Source organism: Passer domesticus, chromosome Z (assembly GCF_036417665.1).
Source record: "Passer domesticus isolate bPasDom1 chromosome Z, bPasDom1.hap1, whole genome shotgun sequence".
NCBI lineage: Eukaryota > Metazoa > Chordata > Aves > Passeriformes > Passeridae > Passer > Passer domesticus.
In genome coordinates this window covers 2783788-2794777 of record NC_087512.1, presented here as the reverse complement: position 1 = coordinate 2794777, position 10990 = coordinate 2783788, and the positions used below count along the sequence as shown (strand labels likewise).

General features: G+C 48.2%; 1 protein-coding gene across 1 annotated transcript; it reads right to left on the bottom strand.

Moving 5' to 3' along the window:
* Positions 1-348: 348 nt before the first annotated feature.
* ATP5F1A (ATP synthase F1 subunit alpha) lies at positions 349-7943 on the bottom strand. Its single transcript, XM_064403393.1, has 12 exons — positions 7784-7943; positions 6568-6646; positions 5379-5548; positions 4412-4585; positions 4166-4332; positions 3889-4037; positions 2818-2969; positions 2464-2688; positions 2252-2359; positions 1584-1728; positions 1244-1394; positions 349-575 (listed from the first exon to the last, which is right to left on the bottom strand). The coding sequence occupies exons 1-12, from the start codon at positions 7841-7843 to the stop codon at positions 494-496; spliced, it is 1662 nt and encodes a 553-aa protein (XP_064259463.1). The 5' UTR covers positions 7844-7943; the 3' UTR covers positions 349-493.
* Positions 7944-10990: the final 3047 nt, after the last annotated feature.

Sequence of the window (10990 nt, the reverse complement as noted above, 5' to 3'; positions counted from 1 at the left end):
GAGCCACAAAGACCAGTATCCCAAAGGCCAGGCACCAGGATGGGTCAGACAGCAATAGCAAGAAATGCTCTGTCAGTGTCAGACAGTTAAGAGATTCCCGAGAAGTCCAGTGGGCTATCCCTGTGTCCCCCAGCTGCACTGCCCTTCTGCAGGATAAGCTGCCTGGCACAAAAGATAAACACTGAGAAGGTGCCTCAGCTCTGTGGAGTTTTCCCACTCGACCATTAAGGACACCCCTGATTTCCAGAGTTCCTCTAGCAGGGCTGTGTACAGGGGAGTTCAGATCTGTGGTTCTACAGGCGCAAGAGTGAGCCAGAAGTACAAAAAGCAACCACTCAGAACACAGTATTTTTACATTCAGAACAGAGCCTTTTTACATGGGAACCTTTATTCTCACCGACATCTGTACATTCAAGTCGCACATGCTTTCGTCTTTGACGGAGCTGGAACACTGGATCACAACAGCCTGGTCTGTTAGAACAGTTTTAAGAGTTTATGCCTCAAAAGTAGACAGGAATTTTGTGACTATTTCCTTCAACTTTGCTTCTGTCTGGTCAGAGATCTTCCCTTCGGTCCTGTGGGAAGAGTTCAGTTAAATTGTAATACAGCAAATCAAAACAGGGTCAACACCAAGACAAACATGGAAGCTTTACAACAAACCTCCCCATTTGTAACAAATTCAGTAGAAAAATGAACACATTTGTTTGGTGCATGAAGCCATCCCACTGACAAATATCCCTTCTCCTGAAAGAGCCAGTCCTGTTTAAGAACTGAAGTTTGTTCACAAATTCTTCCAGAACAGCCATATGTATTCCAACAAGGCGCAACCTACGGAGCTGGTCCCCAGAGACAGAAAGCATATGATTTTCTTCGTGACAAAAAAAGCCAGGACCAGTTTCCAGGACAGGACTACGGAAATACTCATTCCTTAACAGTCCACTCAGCAGCACTTAACCCACAGTACACCCTCCAACAGCTCAAAGCTGTCCACAATATGGGAACTGAATCAATCAAGGTCAATCAAGGAACAGGTTAGAAGAGACACTGCAAGAAGTTTACTTTAAGCATCAGCTGCTTTTCCCAACAGCTGAAGCTGAGGATGGTAGATGGTAGGAAGGCTGATACAACCCCCAGCTTTGATACAGCCAGATGAATGCCTGATACACTAAACTAACAGCTCAGTGACCATTACCTGCACTCCAGACATGAGCACCCTTGGGATAAAGCAAGTAAACCACCATACCTGATTGTGGAGAGGAGGTCCTGGTGCTGGCTCAGTACATGAGCTAGGAAAGCACTCTCAAACTTTGTGATCTTGCTGGGCTCCAGCTTGTCCAAGTGACCTCTTACACCAGCATAGATGACTGCCACCTGCTCCTCAATAGCCATGGGAACTGCAGGAAAGACAGCACTCACACCACCCGAACTCTTCCAGCAGGACACAACAGAGTCCTTGGAAGACCAAGCGCACATGGACAGCTCATTTCAAGCAAAGCTGCATTTACCACATGCACAACAGACACAAATGCTAACCGAGCCCAAGCTCGTTAACACAAGGCACTAATGGCACCCAGGGCACTCACCGTACTGGCCCTGCTTGAGCAGCTCTGTCAGGCGCACGCCGCGGTTCAGCAGCTGCTGCGTGGCAGCGTCCAGGTCAGAGCCGAACTGGGCGAAGGCAGCGACCTCGCGGTACTGAGCCAGCTCCAGCTTCATGGTCCCGGCCACCTGCAGGGTACAGTCACAGCCACTGACATCACCTCTAAGTGTGGCCAGCAGCTTCAACGTTATCTGGCAGCTGACACTTGTCAGCTCTGCCTTGCACAACATGCAAGTCAATCTAAAAACTGACAGATGATTACAAACAATACAAAAATCCCACACTTCACCATAAGCATGCTATTTCCCCGCTGAAAGAGCAACTGTTGATATTAAATCTAACTCTATGTCTAGACTAAAAGACTGCTGTTAAGAGAGCATTCATAAGTACCCAATTCAACACTTAATCCTACACCTTTATGTAGACATTACTTCCCCTTCTCCCAAGCCTTTCTAAAACAGCACACAATGAAAGCATTAAAGAGTTATCTGAAGTCTGCTCTTCTATGATTTTGTAACATTTTAAAATGTTCTGGATTTCTAAGCTAAAAAGCTCTAGATTTCTAAGAAATCCAGAGCTTTACTCCCTCTCTGTTCACACCTACACACCACTCATCTCTAGCATGAGGAGGAGCAGCAATTTCCCAATTACCTGCTTCATAGCCCTGGTCTGAGCAGCAGAACCCACACGGGACACAGACAGACCGACGTTGATGGCTGGACGGATACCTTTGTAGAACAACTCAGTTTCCAAGAAAATCTGCGGGATAGAATTGTGTCACTATCTTGTTCAGAAGCCTGGCAGCCTCCTCAGAGACCAGCCACTAAGCTCCACGGAGATGCTGGGCTGTGAGGAAGCCCTACCTGTCCATCGGTGATGGAGATGACGTTGGTTGGAATGTAAGCAGACACGTCCCCAGCCTGAGTCTCGATGACCGGCAAGGCGGTCAGAGAGCCGCCCCCGAAGGAGTCGTTCATTTTGGCTGCCCTCTCCAGCAGCCGGGAGTGCAGGTAGAACACATCACCCGGGTAGGCCTCACGGCCGGGGGGGCGGCGCAGCAGCAGAGACATCTGACGGTAGGCAACGGCCTGTGGGGAGCAAAGACAGCTTCAGAGCTCTGCACCCCACCTAACACCTTACATTTCTAAACCTGAGGTGTTCTTACAGCTACAAACATGAATACCACACCACAAGGCCTAAAACCAAAGTCTCCTGACCTGTTTGGACAAGTCATCATAGATGATCAGTGCGTGCTTCCCGTTGTCTCTGAAGTACTCCCCCATGGAGCAGCCTGAATAGGGAGCCAGATACTGCAGGGGTGCGGCATCGGATGCTGTGGCAGACACCACAATAGTGTACTTCATGGCATCTGGAAAGGATTGGAGACACCTCTGAGTGCATTATGTCATTATGCCCACAATCAGCAAACACAACAAGCATGTGATGGACCAGAGCTCAAGCACATCCAGGCAGTGTCACTATGCTGCTACAGGAAAGCCCAGCACACCAGCTGAACACACCTGCTAGCAAAACTGACTCGGGAAGTCTCCAGGGCAGCTTTGCAGCAGCTAACATCTAACACTTATTAACTTCTTTCCCATTCAAAACAAAGCTTAAGATGAAGACAAGTTATTCTTCTAAAAAAATACTCGCACTGAAAAGCCATGGTTTCCTGGCTGCTGTAAGACAGTACAATCCTCTGTGACAGTCTTAACAAATTATTGTCCCTACACGTGGGTTCTTCCATGACAGCTGCCAGGACCACCAGGCATGGGGTCAAAGTGCCTGATCTCCTGCACGCTCTGATAAATGTGGAGCCTCAGTCACAGAAATCACTGACTCTGACGAGATGCTATTATTTAATGCCTTGTGTTTGGGCAGTTAAAGCTCTTCACATTTCCAGATGCCATTCACACTGACTGGCACATGGAACACATGGGACAAATGCCAAGTCAATGACAACTTGAAGGCCACAGTTTGTCACCAGGCCTGCCTGAGTGCCAACACGAAGCTTTCAACTCTGCTGAAAAAAAACCTAAAACCACAGGGTGACTTTTCCAGAAGCAAGTCAGCAGTTTGGGAGCCTCAAAATAGTCCTCCTAATTGTGATACAGCAAAAATAAGGGTTTTTCCCCCCAGACAAGTACAGATTTTTTGTTCATAAAATTAAGTAATTCACTCATGTAACAGGAATTCTGTCTACACTCGCAGCCAGGAGAGGTCACAGCATTACAATGAGAACAGGAGGTCATTAGGTGCCAGGCTCAACCATCTCCCAAAATCCATACCTGCATCAGTGAGCCTCTTTACCAGCTGAGCAACAGTGGATCTCTTCTGGCCAATTGCAACATAGATACAGTACAGCTTCTTCTTCTCATCCGTGCCATCGTTGAATCGTTTCTGGTTAATTATTGTGTCAATTGCAATTGAAGTTTTCCTGTGTAACACAGAGGTTGGTAAGTTAAGCTGCCCAAGGCTCTCCCAGCCCTTCCCAACCCTGTGTCCAGCTTGGCTGTACCTGAGTCTCTGTTTAAGGAACATTTTAGGCTTGAGTATTTAACTTACCCGGTCTGCCTGTCACCAATGATCAGCTCACGCTGGCCACGACCAATGGGCACCAAGCTGTCCACAGCCTTAATCCCAGTCTGCATGGGCTCACGCACAGAGATCCTGGGAATGATCCCAGGGGCCTTCAAGCCAACTCTCCTACGTGTCTTAGATGCAATAGCACCCTGAAAGAGAGGAAAAAAACTGCTGAGGTCTGTGTCACACAGACACAAGCAGAGGAACTTAGCACCCAGCTACACTTACCTTCCCATCAATGGGATTGCCCAGGGCATCCACAACACGGCCCAGCAGCTCCTCCCCCACTGGAACATCCACAATGGCACCAGTCCGCTTCACAACATCCCCCTCCTTGATCAGTCTGTCGTTACCAAACACGACAACACCAACGTTGTCAGGCTCCAAATTCAAGGACATACCCTGCAACAAGGATCACATCACCCTGAGAAAATCAAATCCATACTGACACGCATAAAATCTTTCATACTGAATGATTATTACACTGTGTACAAAATCTTACATGATCTACCTCAACCTGGCACTAGTCAAGGTTCTGCTTTTATGTACAAGTGTCTATTTCCTTCTACACTGGCTAGAGAATCTGCCTAAGTTTTCAACTTACCAGGTATTATACCCCAGCAGCTTAGCACTCAAGTCAATTGTTTCTCTAAAAAGAGCAGTTACGGTAAGCAAGGTTCAAGTACAACATCACTCCTTTGCCTAGAAGCTGGATGACAGAAAGGACTGGCTTCTTCTCTGCTCAAAGTGAAACGGGCGTTAAAAATGCTCAAAGAGCTGTTTCAGTACTCCTGAAACAGGTTTAACTCTAATCCACTGAGATGACTACAAAAAGCCTGCCAGCTGCATAATGCATTGAAGCAGAGAGGTCATTATTAAACCCCAACCAGAAAAGACACCCTGAAACTGAAGAAAAAATCCAGTGCCAGGTTAGTCTTTTTACTTTCTAAATGAACACAAAGACAGCTCAAATGTGCAAATGCTAGATGAGAATCAAATGCTGATTCAAAGCAGTGTTACAAATTTAAAAAAAAAAAAAAATTACCAGTTACTAAGTATTGAAATTGCAATGCAAGTTGAAGCTAATGCAATGTTCATAGTGGTACCTCCAAGCATGGTATAAGGTTCTTCTTAAGAAACTGTCTTTTTAACATCCCTGTGCTAAAGAGAGACGCTGTGCTGAGTGGCAGCTTACCTTCAGCCCAGAAGAGAACTCCACCATCTCTTCAGCCTGGACATTCCTCAGGCCGTACACGCGGGCAATCCCGTCACCGATGGAGAGCACACGGCCGGTCTCCTCCAGCTCAGCCGAGGTGTCGGCTCCCAGGATGCGCTCCTCCAGAATAGAGGACACCTCGGCAGTACCTGCACAGGTGTTTAAATCAGATCAGCATCTTAAGGTACAATAAGCAGTAAGCTTGCCTCTAATTCACAAGGTGCCCTTCTCAGCGGTGCTCCAAACTCTAGCTAACAACACTTTTACTTAGGCTAAGATAAATACCAGCCTCTGTATTCCAGGCAATAAAAGCAGCTCCAACTCATCACCACCAGCCAGCTTCAACCAAAACAGTCCTGGCCATGCAGTTATCCACTTTCCTGATTATGTCCTAGGCTCTCCCTAAAAAGCAATTAGATTAATTAATCAGCCCAAGCCCAGGCAGAACAGGCCTGGTTGCAGAGCAGTTACTTAGCCTTGGACAAGTATCAGTACACCCTGCCAAATGATTTGTGATCCAAGACCCACACACATATAAGTAAGTTTTATTATGTTTCAGGAGCAAGTTGTTTGATATAAGACATAAAAATATATTCTCCATACTTCAATTTGCCTTCCAACTATACATTATCTCCTCAGCTAAGAAACAGTAAACAACACTGTGGAACTTATTTACTAGTAATGTCCTTAATCACCTTAAACCACTTTAAAAAATTTGCATGAAGCACTGCCAAACACACTGCCACACAGTGCAGCTGTCTTCTCCAAACACCAGACTGCTGGCAGCAAAATTAAGTTGTGCTCAAGGACACAAGGTCAAATCCAGGCAGGCCTGGGGAAGTCATCCACTCCTTCATTCTGTTACAGGCAACTCCAGTCTGGGGCTATGTTTTTTCAAATAATTTTCAAACAATGCTGCAGGTGACAGGAATCCTAGTGAAGAAGGTACTCTATGTAAGCCAGGTGACACACGGCCACTCCCTGCTCTGGGGCATTGTCAAGGTATTGAAGTGCAGTTTGCTGCATGTGACCAGGTAACAGTTCACCTAAATATGCTCAGAACATAAATGTCCTGAAGTGCTTTCAACCAACACTCACCACAATCAAATTCCTTTTTGTCTGACAGACCAAATTCTCAAACCACACTCAAGACCTTCCTCAGACTCACCAGTTTTCTGAAAGCATGCTTTGGAGGCATGGAGGTTTCTTGTAGCAACAAATGCTGCAGCGAGGGTGTTTCTGGAAACCTAAAATAAAGCATTTGTTTCAGTAACAGTAACATTTCTTTAATCATGCAAAAAAATGTTAAGAGGTTAACACATCTTTGATCTTGACCTGTTTATGCACATCTCAGCTTTGAGCTAAGCTCCACAGCACCACAAGCACAGCTATAGAACCAAGTTCAGCACAACTAAGAAAGGACAAGTAATGAAGGAGATTGCTCCAAATTCCTCGCTGCATTTTTCTGCAGTGCGCTGATGTCACCATCATTCGCTGCAGCAGCTCCCAAAGAGAAACCTCCTCACATTTGCCATTTCTGTGCTGAACATGAGAACCTTGGGGCTTAAAGAAACCACTGCACCATTTAGGGCTCTGCAGAGAGAGAAGACTGAGTCTTCCAGCACAAATCTAACTGCAGTGATTTTGGTATTGTTATAACACATAGGAAAAAAAACCACAAAGCATTATAACAAAAAATACCTCAGAATCACAATTACTTTGGAAAAGAGCTCTGAGGTCACTGAATCCAACCTATGACCAAAGACCACCTTGCCAACTAGAACATGGCACTAAGTGCATTATATCCTTAAACACCTCTGAGCCTGGCAACTCCACCACCCCCCTGGGCAGCCCCTTGCAATGTCTAATCACCCTTCCTATGAAGAAACGCTTCTCAAGGCCAACTTTGAACAATAAAGAAGAAAAAAATCTGTGATAATGAATGCATTATAAGATCACGCTTCTGCACTTTAAGCAAGGTGCAAAACACAGCGCAGCACCATGCAGCAACGGTGATGCCATTTAATATCCTGCACCCCGATCAGGTCTCTCCCCCGTCCATATTCGCTGGAAACACTGGCAGAAGTGGCTCCTCACACCTCTTCCCACTCTCCGTTTTCCTCACAAACACGGGATAAACCCCTCACCCCCCCCCCGACACCCACAACCTTGCCCTTGCCCTGGCAGGTTTAAGCCACTACGCCGAGCCCGGACAAGGACACCCCGTTCCTCAGCGGGGTCTGTCCCACAGCGCTGACAGCACTCCCCGCGTTTCCCTCCCCACACTCCCATGTCACCCCCTCAATGTCACCGCGGCCCCCAAGATGGCGGCGGCGCCGCATCGCCCCCGGCCCCGCCGACTCCGGGGCGGGCATGGCGCTCACCAGGCCGGCCTGCCGCGGCAGGGAGCGGGCGAGGGCGGCGGCCACGCGGGCGGAGAGCATCGCGGCGGCGGCGGGTCCCGGCGGGAGGCTGAGGCTGGCGGACGCTGAGGACGGCCGGCCGCGCGCTCTGCACACAAAATGGCGGCGGCGCCTCACGCCCCTTTTGGCGCCGAGGCCGCGCCCAGAGGGCGGGGAGCGCGAGGGAACTGCTTCCCGTGCCCCCGATTTGGATATGTGCGCGTGTGTGTCTGCCTGTCTGTCCGTCTACACACGAACATGTAGAACATGTAATGAAAATTATACACGTAATTAAAAATAAAAATTAAAAAAAAAGCTAAGTGAGGCTTTTAGAAAAAAGGCCGCTGCGGGAGGTGTCCTTGAAATGGCCCTGAGCGGGCGGAAGGGGCGGGGAGTGAGGGACGGCCGGAGATGGGACAGGGGCGGGAATGGGGACAAGGGCAGGGACACGGGAAGGAATAGGGACAGGGCAGGGACACGGGAAGGAATAGGGACAGGAGCTGAGGCAGGGACAGGAACAAGGGCCGGGGACGCGGGTAGTGACAAGGGCAGGAGCACGGAACGGACAGTGACTAGGGCAGGAGCACGGAAAGGGACAGGGACAAGGGCACGGAAGAGAACGGGCATAAGGACGGGGCAGAGACACAGGGACAGAAGTGTTACCCCGCGGGCTCGTTCCTCGGTGTGCAGCACCATTTCACACACCGAGGCGAGGTATTTCTGTCTTTCTTGTCTATTTAGCACAAAGCAGGTAGCTGGGTGTCTAGTTATCCATCATCAAAACGTTACTCTGTTTATACACTTCAACAACCAAAGGTGTCAGCATTTATTGCTTACAAGTTACATAACTTCTCTGTTAGTTAGTACCATTCTATTAACTACCACTTCAATTAATTACTACTCAGACCCTTCTTTGCTAGTTAAATCTCGCTTTTCATTTTAGTTAGTCTCTTTTCAGTTGGTGGTCAATGAGATGCTGGCCACAATCTCCCACTGCCAGAATTACTCTGCTCCCAGGTACTGACTCCTCAGTCCTGCTGACTTCAGTCCTCATGGCTCTCATCCAGACAGCCATTCCTCTTGGAATAATCTTGATTTCCTTAAAAAAGCCAAGCACGCAATGCTCACAACATGCAGCTGCTTAATTGTAGCTGTTGTGCTACAGCTACTGATTAAATTTTGAGGGGTGCAAATCTGGTGGGGCTCAGTATCATGGGTAGGAAAAGGAATAGGGCAGTGACAATGCTGTCTGCAAAAATTTGATTCCTTCCCTGTTGTGCAATAGGCCAATAATCAGACACACGAGAGAGACATTGATTATTTATTGCAGAGTTGTGCAAGACTGGGTGCTCAGTGGCATTCCAGAACAATCAAAACGCTTCACAATTTATAGATCTTAGCATACAAAGGAACTAGCATTCACTGGCTACATGTTACATAGTTCTTTTATTAATTAGTATGGGTTAATGATTCTATTGTTTCTCATGCCCAGTCTTTCTCTTCTTTTGGCTCGGTGGATTTCTTGGGTCAGTTGTCGCAGATTCCCCCACCAGAATTACTGTTTACCCAGTCAGAGCTGATTTCAGCACAGATGCTGGGTTCACTTTATTATTGGGAGTTCAGGCAGATGTCCTTGTGGCCTGTAGACTCTGCATTCTCTGTGCCCACTATCAGTGGTACATCCTTCCTCCCCAAGATTTGTTAACCTCCCCCTAGGTCTGAGATCATTGAAGCATATCAAGCTCGACAAGGCAATTCCACCAACAAGTAATTTGTTTTCTCTAACAGATGGACATTTCTCAGAGCTTGCTTGTTAGCTGCTGTTTCATGGCTTAAATTGGGTTGCCCTGAGTACAGAAGCCCAGAAGATAAGAGGTTGTGTGCCCCAAACACCAATAGCTGGATAACTGTAGAGCCAACCACGGATTGTTGATAACAGGAATCAAGGTTTGTTGGTAAAAACACAGCTGTGAGGAAGAACAGGATGTGGCTGGAGAAAGAGCCATTCAGAGATAGGGCAGCGTTTTTCTGGAACATCCTTGTTCTGGTTCCTAGAGACATACACAGCACAGCAACGAAGCCAAGAATCAGTCTAGGACTGTACAGGGAATCAAGACCACCAGAGACCCTTGAAGCTATCCAACTAATCTTCAGAAAGGTCTAGAAGAATGAATTGCAGCTGATAAATTTGCATGGGAAGTAGGAAAGTAACCTTCAGGGCAGGGAAAGTCATTGATAAAAGGTGCCCCCACCAAGACCTTACATGCAGGCATCCCAGGACCCTAGGCACTCCACCAGCTGGATCAACACTGGAGCAAAGCCTCGTGATCTCTTTCTTCCTCTCTCCTCCTCTTTAATCCTGCTTTCTTCCCTTTCACCCTACCTCTTTTTCCAAAACCTACTGTCCTGGGCTTACTTGAGGAGGTCAGAGACTAACATTAAAATTTCCATGCCAAGTGTGTAATTTAATTTGGAAAACTTTTGTGAAGTTTGTCATTTTGTCATTCCTTTTGACTATGAGCACCTTTGAATCTTGGATGCTCCATTGGACACCACACCAAGCCCCATGTAAACTGGGCCAGAACACTTCCAAGGTTGGGGCAGCCACAGCTGCTCTGGGCACCCTGGGCCAGGGCCTGCCCACCCTCCCAGACACCAATTCCTGCCCAACATCCCAAAATCTGTGCCTGCCCTGTGGCAGTGCAGCCATGGCCTGTGTGCTGTCCCTGCAGGCCTTGTCCCCAGTGCCTGGGCAGCTCTCCTGGAGCCCCTGCAGGCCCTGGCAGGGGCTCTCAGGTGTCCCTGCAGCCTTCTCTTGTGCAGGGGAGCAGCCCCAGCTGTGCCAGGCTGGCTCCAGAGCAGAGGGGCTCCAGCCCTGGCAGCATCTCCGTGCCTCCTCTGCACTGGCTGCAGCAGCTCCACGTCCTTGTGCTGCTGGAGCCAGGGCTGGGGCAGCTCTGCAGGTGGGGTCTCACCTGAGCCCAGGGGCAGAATTCAACACCCCCACCCCTCAGTCTGCAGCTGGGGAGGATTTTATGTCTCATATGTGAGACACGATTTGGTCTGCAGTGAGAAAGTGCTGAAACTCAGGCACAGTGTGATCGGTCCCTCTGGTAATCCACAGAGGTTGGTAAAGCCACAGATTCCAGTGGAATCCCCTTCTGTGAGTTGAAAAGGTTAAGTGAAAAA

Excerpts from the sequence above, each read along its gene's own strand:
- ATP5F1A (XM_064403393.1), bottom strand. The coding sequence starts at position 7,843 with ATGCTCTCCGCCCGCGTGGCCGCCGCCCTCGCCCGCTCCCTGCCGCGG. Across the intron at positions 6,647-7,783 it reads TGCCGCGGCAGGCCGGCCTG|GTTTCCAGAAACACCCTCGC; the intron begins GTGAGCGCCATG and ends GCTTTATTTTAG. Across the intron at positions 4,038-4,165 it reads ATTGGTGACAGGCAGACCGG|GAAAACTTCAATTGCAATTG; the intron begins GTAAGTTAAATA and ends TGTGTTACACAG.